Source organism: Dama dama, chromosome 19 (genome assembly GCF_033118175.1).
Source record: "Dama dama isolate Ldn47 chromosome 19, ASM3311817v1, whole genome shotgun sequence".
Taxonomy (NCBI): Eukaryota; Metazoa; Chordata; class Mammalia; order Artiodactyla; family Cervidae; genus Dama; species Dama dama.
Window position 1 is genome coordinate 53,004,482 of NC_083699.1, and position 25,221 is coordinate 53,029,702.

The 25,221-nt window shown below is 35.3% G+C and overlaps 1 protein-coding gene and 1 pseudogene across 1 annotated transcript in view; one reads left to right on the forward strand and one right to left on the reverse strand.

The window, feature by feature from the left end:
- Positions 1-25,221, reverse strand: part of STXBP5L (syntaxin binding protein 5L) — a 355,378-nt gene that overhangs the window by 255,202 nt on the left and 74,955 nt on the right. The window contains exons 4-5 of the mRNA XM_061167943.1: positions 19,156-19,237; positions 15,565-15,665 (exon numbers count right to left, since the gene is read on the reverse strand). Coding sequence (XP_061023926.1) covers positions 15,565-15,665; positions 19,156-19,237 — 183 coding nt within the window. The remainder of the gene's footprint in view (positions 1-15,564; positions 15,666-19,155; positions 19,238-25,221) is intronic.
- LOC133073965 (large ribosomal subunit protein eL42-like) lies at positions 12,810-13,183 on the forward strand (annotated as a pseudogene).

Here is a 25,221-nt window from a genome sequence, read left to right on the forward strand (position 1 = left end):
TTGTCTTTTATAATAACATGGATGTACCTGGAGAGTATCATACATAGTGAAATAAGTCAGACAGAGAAAGACAAATACTGTATGTTTTCACTTAAATGTGAAAAGAGAAAAATATAACATGCTACCACTAATCAAAAGAAAGTTAAAGAGCTAAAATGGCTATATTAACTTTAGACAAAGCAGACATCAAAATAATAAATATTGTCAGGGATAAAGCTGGGCATAAAATAATGATAAAAGGGTCAATTCTCCAAGAAGATGTAACAAATCTTAGTGTATATACACCTAACAACATACATTAAAATATGTGAGAAAAAAACTGATAGAAATGCAGAAACAAAGAGAAGAATTTATTAATATAGTTGGAGACTCCAACATCAGGCAGAAAGTCAGTTAGAAAATTAGTTGAAGGCTCCAACACCCAGGCAAAAAGTCAGAATACAGGTGACCAGAACAACAGTAGCAACCAACTTGATCTAATTGACATTTATATATTACTCCAACTAAAAATAACAAAATATATTGTTTAGGCTCACATGAAATATTTACTCAGGCAAACACATTCTGAAATAAAATACACACTAGCAAATTATAAACACAGGAATTACATTAAGTGAATTTTCAAAACATGATGGAACTGAACTAGAAATCAAATACAGAAAGATACCTGGGAAATACCTACCCACTTAGAGATAAATATCTAAATAAAGCATGGTTCATAGAAGTCTCAAGAAAATATCTATATATTTTAACTAAGTTGAAAGCAAAACTAATCAAAATTTATAGGATACAGTAAAAGCAGTGCTAACAGGAAAATTTATAGCACTAAGTGAATGTTTTAGAAAATAAAACAAGCATATAGTTACCAAAGAGGAAAGGTGGAAGGGAGGAATAAATTATAAGTTCAAGATTAACATATATACACTATTATATATGAAACAGATAATCAACAAGAACCTATTGTATTTCACAAGGAACTATATTTAATACTGTGTAATAACCTATATGCAAAAAGGATGTAAAAAATGGATATATATATGTATATACATAACTGAACCACTTTTCTGTACACCTAAAACAAATTGTAAATCAACTATAAAATAAAAACTATAAAATGAAATAAATATATAATAATTTAAAATGTAAGTTAAATTTAAAGAAAGAGTTCTAAAACCAATAATCTAACATGATACCTTAGGAAACTAGAGAAAGGAGAACAATTTAAAACTAAAGCAAGACTAATAAAATAAATAGTAAAAATCAGAGCAAAAGTAAAAAAAGAAGAGAGAGAGAGAAAATTAACAAAACCAAAAGCATGCTCTTTGAAAACATTAATAAAATTGACAAGCCTCTAGCTAGCCTAACCAAGAGCAAAGGAGAGAAAACACAATTGCCAATGTTAGAAAAAAGAGGGTCATCATGTTAATTCCATGGATATTATAAGGATCATTACAGAATACTATGAAAAATGTTCTGTCTACAAGTTTGATAACCTATATGAAATGGTCTAACTACTTTAAAGAATACAAATTACTAAAACTCACACACAAAAAAGTAGATAATCTGAATAAGTATTGGGAGGTTGAGATACTGAATAAAATCCTCAAAGTGAGAAGGAAATTTAAGACTGAAAAATGAAGGAGGCATCTCTATAAAGTGCAATTACGAAGTTTATAGGGGGTGACTTACACAAAGGCAGGATTGGGAAGACAACTGCAGCTGCACTACAAGGAGGTGAAAGGGGTACAGAGAGATGTAAAAGGGCCAAAGATAAACACAGAATCTGATTACTAAGTGAGACTCATGTCCACACAAATAGGAATCAGGGTTTCTTCCCAACCTAGCAGGGTCTCATGACCATTAAGCATCTTTATCAGCAAAAGGCATTCTTTCAGCTTTTGTAACAGATGAGGGTAAGGTAAAAGTTGATAGGGGACTTATCTGGTTTGGGCATATTTCTTGGGAGTAAGCTAAAGCTCAGTCCCACAGAAAGAGGTGGGATTAGTACCTGAGGCCTAAGAGGGAGCTGACAAAACGGAATCAGTGTTGTTCAGTCAAACAGTAGGGTTACACCTATTAAAGAAACTGAATAAATTAATAATCTTTCAAAAAGAAAAAAAAGGAAAAACGCACAAGGCCCAGGTGGGTTCATTAGTGAATTCCACTAAACACTTAAGGAAAAAAAAAAACAAAAAACAAACCAGTTATCTGTAGTCTCTTCCAGAAAATAGAAGCATAGGCAACACTTTCTAACTCTCTGAGGCTAAGGTTAGCTAATACAAAAACCAAAGACATTACAAGAAAGAAAAACTACAGACCAATGACTCTCACGAACATACATGGAAAAATCTTCAACAAGATATTAACAAATCAAAATTTTCAAATGTATAAAAATAATTCTACACGATAACTCCATGTTGGCTTAAAACTCAACATTCAGAAAACAAAGATCACGGCATCTGGTCCCGTCATTTCATGGCAAATTGATGGGGAAACAGTGACAGACTTTATTTTGGGGGGCTTCAAAATCACTGCAGATGGTAACTGCAGCCATGAAATTAAAAGACACTTACTCCTTGGTAGAAAAGTTATGACCAACCTAGATAGCATATTAAAAAGCAGAGACATTACTTTGCCAACAAAGGTCCATCTAGTCAAGGCTATGGTTTTTCCAGTGGTCATGTGTGGATGTGAGAGTTGAACTATAAAGAAAGCTGAGAACTGAAAAATTGATGCTTTTGAACTATAGTGTTGGACTCTTGAGAGTACCTTGGACTGCAAGAAGATCCAACCAGTCCATCCTAAAGGAAATCAGTCCTGAATATTCATTGGAAGGACTGATGCTGAAGCTGAAACTCCAATACTTTGACCACCTCATGAGAAGAACTGACTCATTGAAAAAGACCCTGATGCTGAGAAAGATTGAAGGTGGGAGGAGAGGGGACAACAGAGGATGAGATGGTTGGATGGCATCACCGACTCAATGGTCATGAGTTTGAGTAAACTCCAGGAATTGGTGACGGACAGGGAGGCCTGACGTGCTGCAGTTCATGGCATCACAAGGAGTGGGACACAAGTGACAGCGACTGAACTGACTGACTGACTGACTGATAACTCCATGTGTTTTATTTTAGGTATGTAAGACTATTTCAATATTTGAAAATCAACTAACGTAATTAATTATATCACCCATCTAAAGAAGAAAAATCATTATCAATTAATGTAGGAAAACACTTGAAAAACTGCAGCCCTCATTCATAACAAAATGAAACCAAAACTTTATTCCCTTTCTTGTCCTCTCTGACTTCAATTCTGTGCTAACTGAATACTAATCAACCAGAGTCAAATGACTAAAATTTCTATTGTTGATAACATCATTCATGTACTAAAACAGCTACCACAGATATCATCATTAATGTACAAATTCATTTTGTTTCTCCAGGGCAAGATGAACTAACAGAACCCTGAGCCATAGACTACCTGCCTGAGAATCATAAACCAGAGACATCCTGACTCCCGAAACTAGAGGAAAACATAGGAAGAACATTTTTTGACATAAATCACAGCAATGACTTTTTCAATCCATCTCCTAGAGTAATGGAAATAAAGACAAAAATAAACAAATGGGACCTAATTAAACTCAAAAGGTTTTGCACAGCAAAGGAAACCATAAACAAAAAGAGGAGTCACAGGATGAGAGAAAATATTTGCAAATTAAATGACTGACAAGGAGTTAATCTCCAAAATCTACAAACAGCTCCAGCAAACAACCCAATCAAAAAATAGGCAGAAGACCTAAACAGATATTTCTCCAAAGAAGACATAGAGATGGCCAAGAAGCACATGAAAAGATGATCAACACTACTAATTATCAGAGAAATACAAATCAAAACCATAATGAGATATCACAACACACTAGTCAGAATGGCCATCATCAAAAAGTCTACAAACAATTTTTCATAGAACTAGAACAAATAATTTCACAATTTGTATGGAAATACAAAAAGCCTCAAATAGCCAAAGCAATCTTGAGAAAGAAGGATGGAACTGGAAGAATCAACCTGCCTGGCTTCAGGCTTTACTACAAAACTACAGTCATCAAGACAGTATCGTACTGACACAAAGACAGAAATATAGATCAATGGAACAGAATAGAAAGCTGAGAGATAAATCCGTGCACCTATGGACACCTTATCTTTGACAAAGGAGGCAAGAGTATACAATGGAGAAAAGACACTCTCTTTAACAAGTGGTGCTGGGAAAATTGGTCAACCACTTGTAAAAGAATGCAACTAGAACACTTTCTAACACCATACACAAAAATAAACTCAAAATGGATTGAAAAATCTAAACATAAGACCAGAAACTATAAAACTCCTAGAGGAAAACATAGGGAAAACACTCCGACATAAATCACAGCAGGATCCTCTATGAGCCACCTCCCAGAATATTGGAAATAAAAGCAAAAATAAACAATGGGACTTAATTAAACTTAAAAGCTTTTGCACAGCAAAGGAAACTATAAGCAAGGTGAAAAGACAGCCTTCAGAATGGGAGAAAATAATAGCAAACGAAGCAACTGACAAAGAATTAATCTCAAAAATATACAAGCAACTCCTGCAGCTCAATTTCAGAAAAATAAATGACCCAATTAAAAAATGGGCCAAAGAACTAAACAGACATCTCTCCAAAGAAGACATTCAGATGGCTAACAAACACATGAAAAGATGCTCAACATCACTCATTATCAGAGAAATGCAAACCAAAACCACATTGAGGTACCATTTCATGCCAGTCAGAATGGCTGCTATCCAAAAGTCTACAAGCAATAAATGCTGGAGAGGGTGTGGAGAAAAGGGAACCCTCTTACACTGTTGGTGGGGATGCAAACTAGTACAGCCACTATGGAGAACAGTGTGGAGATTATTTAAAAACCGGAAATAGAACTGCCATATGACCCAGCAATCCACTCCTGGGCATATACACCAAGGAAACCAGAATTGAAAGAGACACATGTACCTCAATGTTCATTGCAACACTGTTTATAATAGCCAGGACATGGAAACAACCTAGATGCCCATCAGCAGATGAATGGATAAGAAAGCTGTGGTAATATACACAATGGAATATTACTCAGCTATTAAAAGAATACATTTGAATCAGTTCTAATGAGGTGGATGAAACTGGAGCCTATTATACAGAGTGAAGTAACCCAGAAAAAAAAAAAAAAACACCAATACAGTATACTGATGGATATATATGGAATTTAGAAAGATGGTAACAGTAACCCTATATGCGAGACAGCAAAAGAGACACAGATATACAGAACAGGCTTTTGGACTCTGTGGGAGAAGGGGAGGATGGAATGATTTGAGAGAATAGCATTGAAACATGTATATTACCATATGTGAAACAGATCGCCACTCCAGGTTTGTTGCATGAGACAGGGTGCTCAGGGCTGGTGCACTGGGATGACCCTGAGGTATGGGATGGGGAGGGAGGGGGGAGAGGGGTTCAGCGTGGGGGACACATGTACACCCATGGCTGATTCATGTCAATGTATGGCAAAACCACTACAATATTGTAAAGTAAGTAGCCTCCTGTTAAATAAATTTTTAAAATAAATAAATAAAAAAGTCTACAAACAATAACTAAATGCTGGAGAGGGTGTGGAAAAAAGTGAAAGCCATGGTTTGAAAGAATAGATGAACCCCCAATGTTCACTGCAGCACTGTTTACAATAGCCAAGATATGGAAGCACCTAAATGTCTATCTACAGAGGAATGGAAAAAGAAATGTGTTGTGGTACATAAATACAATGGAATTAAAATGATCAAAATAATGTAATTTTTGCAGCAACATGGATGGACCTGGAGAGTATAATAATACGTGAAGTAAGTCAGAGAAAGATAAATATCATATGATATCACTTATATATGGAGTCTAAAAAAATGATATAAACAAACTTATTTACACAAAAGAAACAGACTCACAGACTTAGAAAACAAACTTATGACTACAAAGGGGAGAGGTCGTCGGGGAGGGACAAATTGGAAGTCTTTGACTGATATATACACTCTATTTTGTTTAAAATAGATAACCAACAAGGATCTATTGTATAGTACAGGGAACTCTTCTCAGTAATTTTTAACAGCCTAAATGGGAAGAGAGTATGAAAAAGAATACACACACACACACACACATATGTATAACTGAATCACTTTGCTGTACACCTGAAAATAACACAACACGTTAATCAACTATACCCTAATATAAAATAAAAATTTTAAAGAAGAACATGTAGATACACACACACACACACACATACACAATGGAATATTACTCAGTCACAAAAGAATGAAATATTGTCATTTACAGCAACATGGAAGGCCTAGAGAATATCATACTAAATGAAGTCAGACCAAGAAAAATGCTATATACTACTTATATGTGAAATATAAAAAAATAATCCAAATGAATCTATTTACAAAGCAGAAACAGACTCACAGACATAGAAAACCAACTATGGTTACCAAAGGGGACGTGGAGGGATAGATTAGGAGCATGGGGTTAATGAATACACACTACTACACACAAAACAGATTAGTAACAAGGATTTATTGTATAACTCAGGAAACAATATTCAATAGCTTATCTCATTCCCCTATAATGAAAAATGATCTGATAATATATATATATATAACTGAATCACTTTTCTGTACACCTAAAGAGAACACAATATTGTAAATTAGCTTTACCTTGATTTAAAAGGAAGAAAAAAAGAATGAAAGACAGGAAATCAGTACAGATACTACTGTTAAGGCAAATAAATTAAAAAATTTTGATGAACAGGACAAATTTCTTCAAAAGCACAACTTACCAAAACTGACTAAAGGTAAAAAAGAATATCTGAATATTCCTAAACCTACTAAAGAAATGAATATGTCATTTTAAATCTTACCTCAGAGAAAACCCAGGTTCAGATGCTTTATTGGTGAATTTTTTTTTTTCAACACCAAGCTTTCACAAGTATTGATAGAATATAGAAAAGAGGAAACATTTCCCCATTCATTCTATAAGATGAAAATAACTATGATATGAGAATCTAGCAGATAACTCACAGAAAGGAAATTTCTATGCTAAGCTCTTGTTAACATAGTATTAAACTCTTAAACAACTTATTAACAAAACATTAGCAAATGGAGCACATATAATAATGCTAATATATCACAGAAGTTATATTTATTCTGGGAATACAAGAGTCATTTAATATGCAAAAAATCAAGTGATGTCATTTACCACATTAACAGATTTTTTAAAAGAAAAAATAACATGATCACAATAGATGCATAAGAACACGATAAAATTCAGCATTCACTCATAATTTTAAAAAATATATCCTTATAAAAATTAGGAGCAAAAGAAACTTCTTGATAACAAAGAGTGTCTATTTAAAAACCTACAGCAAATATATACTAAATAATGAAATAATAAACATTGTCCTTGAATTTCTTATTCAATATTGTACTGGAAGCCGATGATGAACAGATTCCAATGCTGTCCCCATGATCACCACTTCCTGATATCCTTGCCTTTGCATAAATCCACTTCCCCTTCAGTGTGTACAGGACCTGTGATTTGCTTTTAATCAGCTGAATATGGCAAGAGTCATGAGATATCACTTTCATGACTAAATTACATGTGACTGTAACATTCATCTTATCAGAAGACTCTCTTTGTTACTGGTTCTGAAGAAGGAAGCTGCTAGGTTGTCGGCTGGCTTATGGAGAAAGACATATGGCAAGCAACTGACAGTGGTTTCTGGTCAACAGCCAGCAAAAGCTAAGGCCTTCAATCCACCAACTTCCTAGGGAACAGAATGTTGCCAATAACCAAATAAGTTTGGTTTAGATCATTTCCCAATCAAACCTCAGATGAGGCCACAGCCCTGAAAGTCATGTTAACTGTAGTTTTGTGAGATCCTGATACAGAAACTCATCTAGGCCACTCCTAGTTTCCAGACACAGAAACTCTGAGATAAGAAAGGCATGCTGTTTTAAGCCACTGAGTTTGTGATAATATTGTCACATAGCAGCAAATAACTAATACAAGGTCTTAACCCCAGTACAATAATAAAAATAAATATAAATACATATAAAACTATAAAGAAGAAAATAAAACTGTTATTATTTGAAGATGACTGTGTACCTAGGAAAGTCTACAGGAAGCTATTAGAATTATTAATTTAATTTAAGCAAAGGCACTAGATACAAGGTCAACATATAAAATAAATTATATTTCCAGGGACTTCCAGTTCAAGATGGCAGAGTAGAAGGACATGTGCTCATATCCTCCTGCAAGAACACCAAAATCACAACCAGCTCTTGAACAACCATTGACAGGAGAATGTTGGAACCCACCAAAAAAGATATCCCATGTCCAAAAACAAAGAAGCCACAGAAAGACGGTAGGAGGTGCACAATCAGGATAAAATAAAATCTCATACCTGCCAGGTGGGTAACCCACAAATTGGAGAACAGTAATACCAAAGAATCTCTCCCACTGTTGTGAAGGTGCTGAACCCCACATCAGGCTTCCCAGCCTGGGCATCCAACAAAGGGACTGTGAATCCCCAGGCAATCCGACCTTGAAGGCCCCCAGGATTTGCTTATAGGACTTCCAAAGGACTGAGGGAAACAGAAACTCCAATCTTAGAAGGCACAAACACAATCTTGCATGCACCAAGACCCACAGGAAAGGAGCAGTGACCCCACAGGAGACTGAACCAAAACTCTCTGCTAATGTTGGATGGTCTCCTGTGGAGGTGTGGGTCAGCAGGGGCTTACCACAGGGACAGGGGCAGCAGTCTGGGAAGGTCCCCCTTAGAGTAAACCCTCTTGGAGGTCGCCATTAACCTGACCATAGACAGAGGGCTGTGTTGCCTCAGGCCAAACAACTAACAGGCAGGGAGCACAACAATTATCAGCAGATAATTGGATAAAGCTTTACTGAGCAAGGCCCTGCCCACGAGAGCGAAGAAGTGAACTGAAGTCACTCAGTCCAGTCGTGTCCCACTCTTTGCGACCCCATGAACTGTAGCCTAGCAGGATCCTCAGTCCATGGGATTTTCCAGGCAAGAATACTGGAGTGGGTTGCCATTAGCAAGACCCAGTTTTTCCCACCACCAGTCCCTCCCGTGAGGAAGCTTACAAAAGCCTCTTAGCCTCCCCCATCAGAGGGCAGACAGAAGAAGCAAGAAATGCCACTGTCCCACAGTGGCTAGAACAAAAAGCACATTACAAAAAGTAAATCAGGATGAAAAAGCAGAAAGTTATGTCCCAGATGAAGGAACAAGATAAAACCCCAGAAAAACAACTAAATGAAGTGGAGATAGGCAACCTTCCAGGAAAAAAATTCAGAATAACGATAGTGAAGATGATCCAAGATCTAGGAAAAATAATGGAGATCCAATAAATGTTTACCAAAGACAGAAAAGAACTAAAGAACAAACAGAGATGAGTAATACACTAGAAGGAATCAATAGCAGAATAATTGCAGCAGCAGATCAGATAAATGACCTTGAGGACAGAATGGTGGAAATCACTGCCACAGAACAGAATATAGAAAAAAGAATAAATTATATTTCTATATTCTAAATCTAACAAAAATAATACAGAAAATGACATATATAATTTAATCATCATCATGTACAACTTACATTAGATATACTATCATTTTATCATTATGTACAATTTTCAATAGTATTTAAAATTATCAAATACTTATGACTAAACACAACAAAAATGTAGAAGATCTCTAAAGAGAAGACTATAAATGTTATTTAGAGAAATCAAAGAATACCTAAGTAAGTGGTGGGATATAATAAATACCATGTTCAATTCCCTGTCTGTGATTCTTCCAATGAATCAATGTCATCATTGTCAACGACAATCAAACAATACTGCCATTCTACATCATCAAGGCAATGTCAATTCTCCCCAAACTGACCTACAGCTTCAAGATGTTTCTAATCAAAATCTCAGGAAATGTGTTTGTGGAATATGACAAGCAATTTCTAAAAGTTAAATGGAAATACAAAAATACAACCAGGATATATTGAAGTATTATGGTTAACCAAATCAAAGAATACCCATTAAACTGAATACTACATAACAATGAAAATAATAAACTACAGCTACATGCAATGTGAGTGAAACTTCCAAATATAATGTTGAGCAAAAGATGCCAAATACAAACAATTGTATATGTATAATTTCATTTCTATAAATGTCAAAAACAACAGTTTTTGAAATCAAAATAGTGTTTGTTACATTTGAAGGTTAGGTAATAATTATTTAACACAGAGGGATTTCTGTGGTTTTAGTAATTTTCTCTTTCTTGAACTGTGTGTTACTTTTGAGGCATACAATTAATATTTACACAGTCTTGACGGTTTGGTAATATTTGCATACACAAGAAAAGAATAAGGAAACATTTTATGTGTTGATAAGGAATGGTCTTGAGAATATATATAGAGAAAACAAGGTACAAAACTGTTTGCATGTTACAACCTGTATAACAGAAATGTGTGATACTTTCATATTTGTCTATAAATACAAAAAATAGAAAATTATGTTACATATACATTTGCTTATATGTAAGAAGAAAGATCCTTCACTGTACATATGTTTTTTATCTTTGAATAAACCAGGCAAATATGTTAATAACTTAAGAAAAATTTTAAAGAGAAGTAGTCCATATTATCTCTATAAAGCAATATAGTTTTTAAAATTTGGGTTATAAATAGTTCCTAAAGCCAACACTGATGGGTCAAGTTTGCTAGAGATTTCATAAATAAGGTTCTTAACAAAATACTTCTTCCTGGAAATTTAACTAATATTACTTAGAAATGTTTTGATGATATTAATTATCAGAATACCACAGATAGAAAAAGAATAAACTGATATAATAAGTACAAATACTTTATAATCTGCATATCATAGTCTCCCTGTTGAAGTTTACTTGAAAACCATATAAAATAATTCTAGGCTTTCCCCAATGTTACACAATTTATGATCAGTGATAGTAATGACTGCTAATATGCCTTAAAAGGTGAATGCTTGATTTTATTCATTTTTCAGATCATACATCACAGAAATAAAAAGTTTTTCTTCCATATTTAGGTGTATAAGGTCAGATATGAGAGGACCCAAGGATCATCAACAATTTAAGCCTGGTTGCCACCTTCAAAGATTATAAAACCAAAGATTGAAGGTGCTCTATTTAAAAAAAAAAAAACACTAAAATTTACAAACTATGTAAACTAAATATGTATATATGTATATTACATAAGTATAAGGATATGAAAGAATGTTGCCCAACATTCCAGTCATACAAGGATTAAGCTGCAACAACTCACTGCAGGTACAGCCAGAGGGTAATTCAGGAGAGAGAAAAACAGGATGGAGCATTCTGTTTTGGATATATGGCCCAAAGACAGTTAAGATTCATATCTAAGAAAGAATTTCAATGGTCCCAGATTCTTACATCTTCCCATACATAGAGAAGCACTTACATCATTAACTTAAGATGTCTTCTCTTTTTGATTAGCAACAATCTTTTATGCCTGACTCTATGTTTCTTCCAGTGAAAAAAAATAATATAAATACTGGTTCCTCAGTACCTTTTTTGCAACAGTTCCTCAAAGCTATCTGAGAGGCTATCTTCCAGGCCATATAGTTCCCAGTAAGACCCTCAATAAAACTTCACTCACAACTCTCACACTGTATATCTGTCTTTCAGCTGACAGGTATATAGAAATTTATATAGTTAAATGGCCTATTTAGGAGGGCTTAGTGTTCCCAAAAATGCTTGTTTAAATTCTCCTTTGTTGACTTAAGCCTTGCCTTCACCATACATTTAAGGATTTTTATTCTCTCCACAATAAACAGTGATATTAATGATTATTCTCAATGTTAACATAATTTATCTCTCAAAATGATAAATATCATGTTTTTGTAAGCATTAAAATAGGCAACCCCAGATAGTTACATGTAAAAGAATGAAATTACACTTCTTAACACTATACACAAAGACAAACTCAAAATGGATTAAACATCTAAATTCAAGGCCAGACACTATAAAGGTCTTAGAGGAAAACACAGGCAGAACACCTTCAACATAAATTGCAGCAAGACCTTTTTTGAACCACTGTCTAGAGTAATGAAAATAAAAACAAACAAATGGGACCTAATTAAACTTAAAAGCTTTTGCATGGCAAAAGAAGCCATAAACAAAACAAAAAGACAGCCCTCAAAATGGGAGAAAATATTTGCCAATGAAGCAACGAACAAGGGATTAATCTCCAAAATATATAAACAGCTCATGTAGCTCAATATAAAAAAATAATAACCCAATGAAAAATTACACAGATCTAAATAGACATTTCTCCAAAGAAGACATAGAGATGGCCAACAAATACATAAAAAGATGCTCAACATTACTAATTATTAAGATTAGAGAAAAGCAAATCAAAACTACAATGAGCTATCATCTCACAGTGGTCAAAATAGCCACCACCAAAAAGTCACAAATAATAAATGCTGAGAGAATGTGGAGAAAAGGGAACTATTGGTGGGAATGTAAATCAGTACAGCCACTACAGAGAACAGTATGGATGGTCCTCAAAAATCTTCAAACAAAACTGCCATATGACCCAGCTATCCCACTTCTGAGCATACAACCCAGAGAAAACCATAATTCAAAAAGATACATGCACTTTTCTTTGTGCTGGTATCACTCTCACAAACATGGTGAACATTCCAAAAACCCGCCGGACTTTCTGTAAGAAGTGTGGGAAGCACCAGCCCCACAAAGTGACACAGTACAAGAAGGCAGGGATTCTTTACATGCCCAGGGAAAGTGGCGTTATGACAGAAAGCAGAGTGGCTATGGTGGGCAGACTAAGCCGATTTTCCGGAAAAAGACTAAAACTACAAAGAAGATTGTACTGAGGCTTGAATGCGTTGAGCCCAACTGTAGATTGAAGAGAATGCTGGCTATTAAGAGATGCAAGCATTTTGAGTTGGGAGGCGATAAGAAGAGAAAGGGCCAAGTGATCCAATTTTGAGCTTCATATTTTGTTTTATTATGAAGACAATAAAAGTTTGAGATCATTTACTTCCTTTAGTTCCAGTTGGTTTTTTTGGAAGGGAAATAAAAATGCCATCAATAAAATCCTCTTTGTGAAAAAAAAAAAGATACATACACCCCAATGTTCATTGCAACACTATTTACAATAGCCAGGAAACAGAAGCAACCTAAAAGTTCATCAATAGAAGACTGGATAAAGAAAATGTGGTACACATAGACACTGGACTGTTACTTAGCCATGAAATGGAACTAAATAGTGCCATTTGCAGAGACGTGGATAGATCTGGAGATTGTCATACAGAGTGAAGTAAATCAGAAGAAGAAAAACAAATATCACATAAAATCACTTACATGTGGAATCTAGAAAAATGGTATAGAGAAACTCATTTGCAAAGCAGAAATAGAGAGACATATGTAGAGAACCAACTTAAGGATACCAAGGGGAAGGGGTGTTGCGATGAATTGGGCGTTTGGGATTGACATATACACACTACTATGTATAAAATAGATAACTAATGAGAACCTACTGTTTAGCAAAGGGAACTCTACTCAATGCTTTGTGGTGACCTAAATGGGAAGGAAATCTAAAAAAGAAGGGATATATGTATACATGTAACAGATTCACTTTGATGTACAGCAGAAACTAACACAACATTGGTAAAGCAACTATATTCCAACAAAAGTTAATTAAAAATATAGGTAATCCCTACAAAGTTCCCAGTGTTTAAATTTGTCCAAAATCTGTCAGCTTGCTTTTATATTGCTACCAGTTAAATACACCTCAATTGAGTTAATAAAATTATAATCGGAAAACATCATTAATCATTTCTTCTCCCCAAAATGGCTTTAAAAGGAACCAGAACATTTCCTCCAACAATCCAATTGTAAGGGGAAAAAAACTTGTTCTGCTTATCTACACAAAACTGTAGGGCCAGATCTACTCAAAATATTGACAAACAAAAAATGCTACAAGCAGAGAAAGAGATAAAATCAATATGGCAATACTTGAGTAGGTACTATTTTTAGTAGTAAAGATACAAGGAAACATATAACAACTCTTGACTGATCTTTCAGTTTTTCATATGATGAAGTTTCTGCTACATTACTTATTTTAAAATTTAAGATAAAATAAACCAAAGTTAGATTGAATATGAAGGAAGAAGTTCTACCTAGTTTTAGCAAATAGCTAAAATACAAATTTTCTCCACTCGAAAAAATACTGGATATAATAAAAACTTTCATTGATGCTGAATTCCAAAATACTGTGGATATAATACTCATGAATATTACTCAGAACATTGAAGGTTAAGTAATATGCAAATGAGAAGAAAAAGTTCCAGGTAGAAAAATGAGTGTCTGTATAGATGCCATTCTTTCTTTTCATCAAACCTATAAAAACCTATAAAAACCTTTACTTCATTAAGCTCTGCCTACATGGTGATGACTCCATATGAACTATAACCATTCAACAAAATAAAATAAGTACTTTCTTGAGCTCTCAGCAGTGACTGTCTCTATTATCTACCTACCTCAGTTGTGACTAGTACTTGCAAATTTGTGTAAATTTACCTCTCAGAGATTTCTTTCTCTTTCATTAATATCAAATTTTCCTGTGCTAGCCCTTCATAATCACTGCAAAAAGCCTGACAGCTTCCCAAATAATAAAAAAAAATCAAGTCATTTGATAGTTAAATAACAGAGATGGTTAATAAAATACAAATTTTACTTCATCTTGAGATGGATTATCAGCTAAGTAGATGTCTGTGATATTCTAGCTCTGGTTGAAACAAACACTAGAAACATTAAAATTTTGTACAGTTACAAATAAAATCTAATAATTCTTCCATATCCGTTCTAATAATTGTTCCATATCTGTTAATTTTTTTCCAATTATTATTTCACTCTAAAGTGGAAGAATTTGAATTCTGATCAATTAATCATCTCTGAAAATGTTAATCTTGAATGTATAATGTTGCTCAACAGTTAGTACCAACAATTTTGGATGTCTAAAATCTGTCTCATATTTTTTAAGGTTAAAAAAAAAAAAATTTAAGCAAAAAAGTGAAAGTGTAGGAGGTAACTTCCAAGATCAAAAAGTGTAGAAATACATTCAGTATTTACTTGCTTTTAAATTTTAAGACTGAGTTTTCAGCACCCTGGCCCAAGAAGGAGAACGTATCAATTGTCGAAGTTCTGGTTTACAGAGAAGAGAAGAATGCTAGGAGTTCTCCACTAGAAGATGATTGAATCTCAATGAATTTTCTATGTAAATAAACTATTATAAAAGCAAGGATAAATATTATTTAGAGCTATTAAAATTATTTTAAAATTTTTTTCAAAAATTAACCTGAATCCTGTTCAGCAAATCATTTTCTTATACATTAAGAAATTGTGTAACTCTTACATTCTTACCGTTCTCTGTTAAATTTGAGAGAATGAAGAATAGCTGGCTTTTTTTGTCTAAGGTTCCACAAATGAAGTGTATCATCTGAACTTGCACTGACCAAAGCACCCTGGAACAAAATGAAGACAAAATGAGTGATTTACTTAATTTATGTTTTTTGTGAAGCAAAACCTAAACTAATGTACTGAATTTTTCAGTGCTCTTTAAGTTATTTGTATTTATACAATGTAGAAATACAAGAAAGTACAATGAACATATTTCAGTCAGGAAGCCTAAGAATGCTAAGAGTAGAAGAAGGAGGTAAACTACCACATATGGATTGGTGAGAATGATTAGCTCAAGGAATATGCATTTATCAATAGAGGGATTATTATTATTATTATTATAAGCATCATTGTAACTATTAAAGATTTCTTATATTTCCTTTGTGAAAAACTATTCTTTTTTGTTTCTACTATTTATATATATATATATCATGTAGCTCTACAGAGAAGCAAATATCCAATTCAGTTTTAAAACTGCAATCTAATCACATAAAAATTCACCATTTCTAAAAATTTTCTATACAGTTGAGATGTACATATTCTTCCTAAAAAGTTTATACTTGATATAATTTAATTTGTCTTCACAGTTCAAGAAGATTCATCTGTGACAAAAGAAAATATTTGTAGTAAAAGTAAACATTTTTCCAACAAGAATTCAGTATAACTACAAAAATAATAAGAGCCTTTTTATACAAAGCCTCCAAATACAAATGAATCCTACTTCAAATATTTAAAATAGGATGGGGTCTACCTATTAGTATGGCAGACACAACATGGGCACAAAACTAGCTGCCATGTATGACTTCTTATACATGTATTTAAACTACTTACTTTAGAGTTAACTAAGATCATCTTAAAACTATGTCAGAACTTTTCCCATTATGAATTTCCCAGCAAAAAATGTCAACGCTTGCTCTATGTCAGAGCCTGAAGCTACTCTAGAGTACTGAGTGTGTTCTGTAAAACTGATCTTGCACAATCATGGCAGTCCTGAGATATCTAAAATTCCTCTTATATTTTTCAAAGTACTCTGTTACACGTAAGCTTTCATAGTTTATTAACTCAACCACAGATATCAAAATGATTAGCCCATGTAAATGCTAGAAAGAGCTATACTGAAATTCCTAGAATTTATTTCTTCTTTAGGAATTAATGAATATAGGAATCTAAATGACACTTCCATAACAATTTCTAAGACAAACAGATGCTCATGTATCGTGATGGTTCTCTTGACACTATTCAATATGTAACTATGATTTTAGTCTCAGAGAAAAATAGCTTTTAAAACAACAATCATAACAGAGTATAACCATTAAAATGTTTTAAAATGTAATTTGCATATTTGTACATAAATATGTAAATTACACATATTCAAAAAGGTATACATTGATATATACATTTTAACATGATCTCACAGGTAATTACACTCCATGCAATAAAATGAATCCTACACATGCCTTGAGGATTTTTGTATTTGTATGCTTGCTTTATTTGAAAGCTGTTCTCAAATACTTTACATATTCAAACTAGAAAATTATTAGGATTTCTTAGAAGTACTTGATGAGCTACAATTTTTCTGAATTATAGAGCAGTGACTTCACTTCTCAAGAAGGCAGAAACTCATTTGGGACAGGGTGACGATAGACCATGATATACAAAATGAATAGAACATAATATCATTTCATGATACATGAAATTAATAAAATGTAGTTCGTGCTATACGAAACATATATACTATGCCAAAGGCAATGAAAGTAAAATAAACCAGCAAATGTTTAATAATATCTTAGTGTAATAGATGAATATATAATATAGGAAGGAAGTCAGTACTAATAATGCTATGATAAAACTAGGAGATAACAGCATTTAAGGGAAGTAAACAGAACATTTGAACGTAACAGTGCCAGCAGAGACATAACACCCATCAGCAGGGTGTCTAGGACTCATTTACAAAAACAAATCTATAAGAAGCACTGCTAATGAAGACCTGTGAAGATTAAAAATTGAATAAAAACACATGTCATGAGGTCAGAGGCTGGGAAGTTTGGGAAAAGGTACAGAAATTGAATTTAAAGGCAGATCAAGGTGAGTAGTTGAGGATAGACAACATAAACACTGGCAGGCTTGTCAGTTTTGAAGGCATGTCTTTATTTATTCTTAGTTATGTAACAGCACAGAGGCAAATTTAAGGCCTTGAAGACAATTCTCAGAGGACAGGACACAGAGAAAATCACCTGGAAACAATTTACGATTACCAGTAAACATCTATACAGAAGGCCTGAGAGACTGAGATCTTTCAACTAGGAGCTGCAAAGTTGTTGCTGTTCAGTCACTCAGTTGTGTCTGACTCTTTGCGACCCCATGGACCGCTGCGCACCAGGCTTCCCTGTCCTTCACCATCTCCCAGAGTCTGCTCTGGGAGCTACAGTGTAACACTGAGATTTCAAAAAGGCTGTCATTCTAGATACTAATGACTAGCTATTACAATAAAATATTTTAAAAAATCTTTTCCCTGCTCTTCTTTATTTCCCTCTCTCATTTTGGTGCCCCATAGCAAATATGCCTACCACATGAAATATGCAAGGTCTGTCAATAAGAAGAATCTCAGAGCCTTCTGAAAAAGATTTTTGAGTCAAGAAAAGTAAAATGTGGACATGTCTCAGTATCATAAATTTTTCATATCTCAGGTATCACTGATACAAAGTTATATGAAATATTTTACCCATGTTTATGAGTAAAAATTCTTAGAAATTTATATATATATAAATATATATGCAAATACATAGAGCTGTCAAATAAAAGATCATCATTCATGCCATAAGAAAATGACCAATGATACCTCATGTTTTTCTCTCAACATACTGACCAATTTGCTAAGTGCTCAAATTTGGTATGGCATAAACTCTTAAAACATTTTTGTATTTACTGACTCACGTAACATAAAAGAGTTCTAGAATACTAAAGGATCCATTGTAAAAATATGAGTCAAGAAGGCCTTAAGCAGCCTTCAACTACACTTTCTGAGCTTTACAAACTTCGTCTTTAGGGAGTTCCTCATCACCAGAGGTCTATAAAAATAGGAATAGGGTAGGCAGCCAACTGTCAAAATAGCTATGCACTCATATACCAACAAATGATTATAAAGATACAAACAAAGACATTCAAATTATAAAACTGAAAAGATTATTTAATGGAAGATAAAGACAAAACATGAAAATTAACACTAGATGATTAAACAAATTGGTGAAAGGAGAGTGCAGAGTGAAAGTTTAATGGTTAGTATAGCAATCAAAGGATTTTAGTAATTTTTTAAAAAGCACTTGAACAATTAATCTATAAATTATGCTACATAATCACAATAACAGGATCTTCTGGTAATACAAATTTTTTCCTTTAAAATTTAATAAATTAACAAATACAGGAGTGCAGTCTTTAACGAAAAATGTCACCATGAATAATATTTCATATGTATATATCTTTAAGCATGTAGAAAAATATTATTAAAACAATTACACAATGTGTGTGTGAGATATAAATATTCAAGAAGATCTTTACCTCATTGATCAAGAATTGGAGTTGCAGGACAGCCGCACCACTTTCATGTTGACAATAACAATCAACACCAGGTCTTCCAAGTCTAAAATAATAAAAGTCAAGGATTCTAACATTTTAATTAGCATCAATATTAATGTGCAAAGAAAAAAACTAACCTACTTAGCAACCAACATTTGGCTTATTATTTACCTTTATTTTTGTAAATAAAGGGTTGAAAAATCATGGCCTTAGTTAATGAAAATTATATTATACAGCATTGTTTGCCAGGAAAATGACTGAATAAGATGTCCCTCACACATCAACCCCCCTCAACAACAGTAATTTTGCATCTGCATGCACAGACCAAAGTGCATTCTCAGGAACTTCAGGATCCAGGTTGGAGGTTATGAAGGTGCAGTCCATTTTCTCCACTGAGGAGACAGAACTGCCTCTAGGCAGCTGACTCACCAACTGTGGTCTCAGATATAGAAACAGAAATAGCTCTGTTCCTCTGAGAATTCAGCTACAATCCCATTTGGCTCTGGGTCTGTCACCTGCAAATCCCATATGTCAAGAGATCCAGAGGAGTCACATTTATCCATGTATCAGGTTAACAGGCATAATCAAGAACTTGTTCCTGGCTGTAGACCAGGAAGTGGGCTTTGAACAAGCTCCAGCTCACTCCACCTTTGGAGGAGAGCCCCTGGAAGTAAGGTATAGTTCATTAGACTGTTGATTCTGAAACGGCCCCCTAACAGACCTCCAGCAGGTCTCAGCCACAGTTTAGGAACAATCTTGCTGGCATAGGAACCCCTTAGGAAACATGCTTGTCTGGGCCCTCTAAGATCCTGAAAAGGATTTATACTCAGCTCAAGACCCCTCACTGCCACAGTATGCTAGAATTTCTGCTGGCACAAAGATTAGACAAAAGATACTCCTGTCTCTGCCCCTTGGAGTTTCTGAAAAAGCTCTATATATGACTCTAGCTTCCTCATATCCATAGTCTGCCAGTCTACAACAATCCTGAATGACCAGTGTCCCAGTGGGAAACACTCCTACTTGGAGATCTGAAAGGGCCCTACACTGAATTCCAGTCCCTCCCAACAGCAGTCTGTGAACAGTCCTGCTACCAAATATACCCAACAGGACAGACTCCTGTCTATACTCTCAGAAATTCTGAGAGGGCCCAATATACCATACATTCTCCTAGCACAAGGACCTGTTGGCTGAGAACCCATGCATGGACCCTAAAGCAGACTCTTGTCCCAGTTCTACCCTACTGAACAAGGTACTACAGGCAGTCACATCCACCCAGGGACCAGAAGGGATCCATCCATACCAGCCCAAGACCCAGTACCATGCCCACAAGTCATAGATGCCACTGTAGACCCAGCAAAAACTGCCTCCCATGCATGCTTCACAACAGCAATTATGGATGCAATCTTATCAGCTCAGGAAACAGACAGGAGGTTCTTATCTCAAGAAACCAGTTTGTAAAGATTGGAAAGGTGTTTGCTTCCACAAATGCACAGACACCAATATAAGGCTACACAGACAACAGAGAATTATGCAAATGTGACACCACCAAAGGAAAGTAATAGAGGTCTAATAACTGGTTCCAAAGAAATGGAGATTTATGATCTGCCTGACAAAGAATGTAAAATAATCATCTTAATCTGTATGAAATGCAAGAAAACACAGAGAGACAATTGAACAAAATCAGGAAAACAAAATACATTTAATAAAAGAAATGGAGAGAGATCAAAATGGTGGAGTAGAAGACACTGAGCTCACCTCCTCCTATTGAATACATCAAAAATAGATCTACATGTGAGGCTTGCTAAAAATAGAGACTGGCAGAAAGGCTCTTTTACAACCAAGGGTGTAAAGAAAGATCCACATAGAGTCAGGTAGTGAGGAAGGCAAAGTGATCAGGACCAGTGCCTAGCAGGAAGCACAGAAAAAGAAGGGGATATCACAGGTTGGGAGGTTCTCCCTGAGGAGTGAGGGGTTTGGGCACCCCAGCCATTGTGTTGGAATCAGGAAGATGAGCCTCCTAAATGGCTTTAAAAATCTGCAGAGTTCCAAACAATAACAAGGAGAGAGAAGAAAGTCGTCCTAAGTGATCAATACAAGGAAACAGAGGAAAACAATAGAATGGGAAAGACTAGAGAACTTCCAGATGTTCCAGTTGGAATTAGAAAAGGAAGAGGAACCAGAGATTAAATTGCCAACATCTGTTGGATCATAGAAAAAACAAGAGAATTCCAGAAAAACATTTTCTTTATTGACTACGCCGAAGCCTTTGACTGTGTGGATCGCTACAAACTGTGGAAAATTTTTCAAGATATGGGAATACCAGACCACCTTACCTGCCTCCTGAGAAATCTATGCAAGAAACAACAGTTAGAACCGGACATGGAACAACAGACTGGTTCCAAATTGGGAAAGGAGTACTTCAAGGCTATCACCCTGCTTATTTAAACAATATGCAGAGCACATCATGCAAAATGCGGGGCTGGATGAAGCATAAGGTGGGATTAAGATTGCTGGGAGAAATATCAATAACCTCAGATATGCATGCAGATGACACCACCCTTATGGCAGAAAGCAAAGAGGAACTAAGGAGCGTCTTGATGAAAGTAAAAGAGCAGAGTAAAAAAGCTGGCTTAAAACTCAACATTCAAAAAACTAAGATCATGGCATCTGGTCCCACCACTTCATGGCAAATAGACCGGGAAACAATGGAAACAGTGAGAGACTTTACTTTCTTGGGCTCCAAAATCACTGCAGATGGTGAGTGCAGCTGTGAAATTAAAAGACACTTGCTCCTTGGAAGGAAAGTTATGACCAACCTAGATAGCATATTAAAAAGCAGAGACATTACTTTGCCAACAAAGGTCCATCTAGTTAAGCTATGGTTTTCCCAGTAGTCATGTATGGATGTGAGAGTTGGACTATAAAGAAAGCTGAGTGCCAAAGAATTGATACTTTTGAACTGTGGTGTTGGAGAAGATTCTTCAGAGTCCCTTGGACTGTAAGGAGATCAAACCAGTCAATCCTAAAGGAAATCAGTCCTGGGTGTTCATTGGAAGGACTGATGCTGAAGCTGAAGCTCCAATAATTTGGCTACCTGATGCGAAGAACTGACTCATTAGAAAAGACCGTGATGCTGGGAAAGATTGAACACAGGAGGAGAAAGGGACGGCAGAGCATGAGATGGTTGGATGGCCATCACTGACTCGATGGATATGAATTTGGGCAAGCTCTGGGAGATGGCAGTGGACAGGGAAGCCTGGCGTGTGGCAGTCGACAGGGTCACAAAGAGTCGGATAGAACTGAGCAGCTGAACTGAACTGACCTGAACTTGAGAAAAGAATAGATGAACACACTGAGAATTTAAACAAGGAACTAGAAAATATAAAAAAGAACCAGTCAGAGAAAAAGAAACCAATACAATATTATAAAGTAATTAGCCTCCAATTAAAATAAATAAATTTATATTTTTAAAAAATAGTATAACAACTGGAGTGAAAAACATACTAGAGGGAATTAACAGACTAGGTGACAAAGAAAAATGTACATGTAATCTGTGAGACAGAATAAATGAAAACCACCCAATCATAACAGGAAAAAGAAAAGTTTTTAAAGGTAAGGATAGTTTAAGAGATCACTGAGCCAACATCAAGTATTCATATTAACATTCACATTATAGGGGTCCAAAAAGTAAAAATAGAGAAAGGAGTTTAAAATGTGTTCGATAAAATTGTGGCTAAAAATTTCTAGAGCCTGAAGAAAACATCCAGATATAGGAGGCACAGAGGACCCCAAACAATGAACCAAAGAGACCTGCACCAAGAGATATTATAACTAAAATGGGAAAACTTATAGATAAAGAGATAATTGCAAAGGTGGCAAAGGAAAAACAAAAAATCACACACAAGGGAACACCATAAGGCTTTCAGCTGATTTTTCTACAGATTTAGCAGACCAGATAGGAGTGGCATGATATATTTAAAGAGTTGAAAGGGGAAAGCGTACAACCTGGGATACTCTATTCCACAAGATTATCATTTAGAAATGAAAGAGAGATAAAAACACTTTCTCTGACAAGCAAAGACTAAAAGAGTTCAATACTAAATTGAGCCTAAAAGAAATGCTAAAGAGTCTTCCCTATGTGGAAAAGAAATGGCTATGGTAAGAAGTAAGAATTAATGTCAGTCAGTCAGTTCAGTTGCTCAGTCGAGTCCGACTCCTTGCAACCCCATGCATGGCAGTACGCCAGGCCTCCCTGTACATCACAAACTCCCAGAGTTTACTCAAACTCATGCCCGTCGAGTTGGTGATGCCATCCAACCATCTCATCCTCTGTCATCCCCTTCTCCTCCTGCCCCCAATCCCTCCCAGCATCAGGGTCTTTTCCAATGAATCAACTCTTCGCACGAGGTGGCCAAAGTACTGGAGTTTCAGCTTCAGCATCAGTCCTTTCAATGGACACCCAGGACTGATCTCCCACAGGGTGGACTGGTTGGATCTCCTTGCAGTCCAAGGGACTCTCAAGAGTCTTCTCCAACACCAGAGTTCAAAAGCATCAATTCTTCGGCGCTCAGCTTTCTTCACAGTCCAACTCTCACATCCATACATGACCACTGGAAAAACCATAGCCTTGACTAGACGGACCTTTGTTGGCCAAGTAATGTCTCTGCTTTTAAATATGCCCTCTAGGTTGGTCATAACTTTCCTTCCAAGGAATAAGCGTCTTTTAATTTCACGGCTGCATTCACCATCTGCAGTGATTTTGGAGCCCCCCAAAATAAAGTCTGACACTGTTTCCACTGTCTCCTCATCTATTTCCCATGAAGTGATGGGACCAGATGCCATGATCTTAGTTTTCTGAATGTTGAGCTTTAAGCCAACTTTTTCATCTCCTCTTTCACTTTCATCAAGAGGCTTTTTAGCTCATCTTCACTTTCTGCCATAAGGGTGGTGTCATCTGCATATCTGAGGTTATTGATATTTCTCCCGGCAATCTTGATGCCAGCTTGTGCTTCTTCCAGCCCAGCGTTTCTCATGATGTACTCTGCATATAAATTAAATAAGCAGGGTGACAATATACAGCCTTGACGTACTCCTTTTCCTATTTGGAACCAGTCTGTTGTTCCATGTCCATTTCTAACTGTTGCTTCCTGACCTGCATACAGGTTTCTCAAGAGGCAGGTCAAGGTGGTCTGGTATTCCCATCTCTTTCAGAATTTTCCACAGTTTATTGTGATCCACATAGTCGAAGGCTTTGGTGTAGTCAATAAAGCAGAAGTAGATGGAACTCTGGAACTCTCTTGCTTTTTTGATGATCCAGCAGATATTGGCAATTTGATCTCTTGTTCCTGTGCCTTTCCTAAAACCAGCTTGAACATCTGGAAGTTCTCAGTTCACGTATTGCTGAAACCTGACTTGGAGAATTTTGAGCATTACTTTACTAGATTCATAGGCAAGGAAAAATCTTACTAATAAAGGCAAATATATAGTGAAGACTATGGATCAACCACTTAAAAAAGATAATGTGAACATTAAAGGACAAAAATTGTAAAATCAACTACAAGAAACAATTAAGGGATAAATATGAAGGTGTAAAATATGTCATCAAAAACAAAAACATGGGGGAAGGGAGTAAAATATGTAGATCATTTAGAATGTGTTTAAGCTTAAATGACTACCACTTTGTAACAAGTTGACATATAGATCAACATATATAAATCCCATGTTAACTACAAATCAAAAACATACAATAGATTCACAAAAACAAGAGAGAAAGGAACACAAGCATGGCACTAAAAAAAAAAATCATTGAACCACAAGAAAAGAACAGAGCAGACCCATAAAACAAAAAACAAGAAACAAAATGTCAACAAATACATGCCAATCAATAATCAGTTTATACGTCAATGGATTAAATGCTCAAGTCAAAAGATACCAGATGGCTGACTGTATTTAAAAGAAGGACACATCTATATCCTGCCTATAAGAGACTCATTTCAGAGCTAAATGCACACACAGACTGAAAGTGAGGGAATAGGTAAGAAACATTTC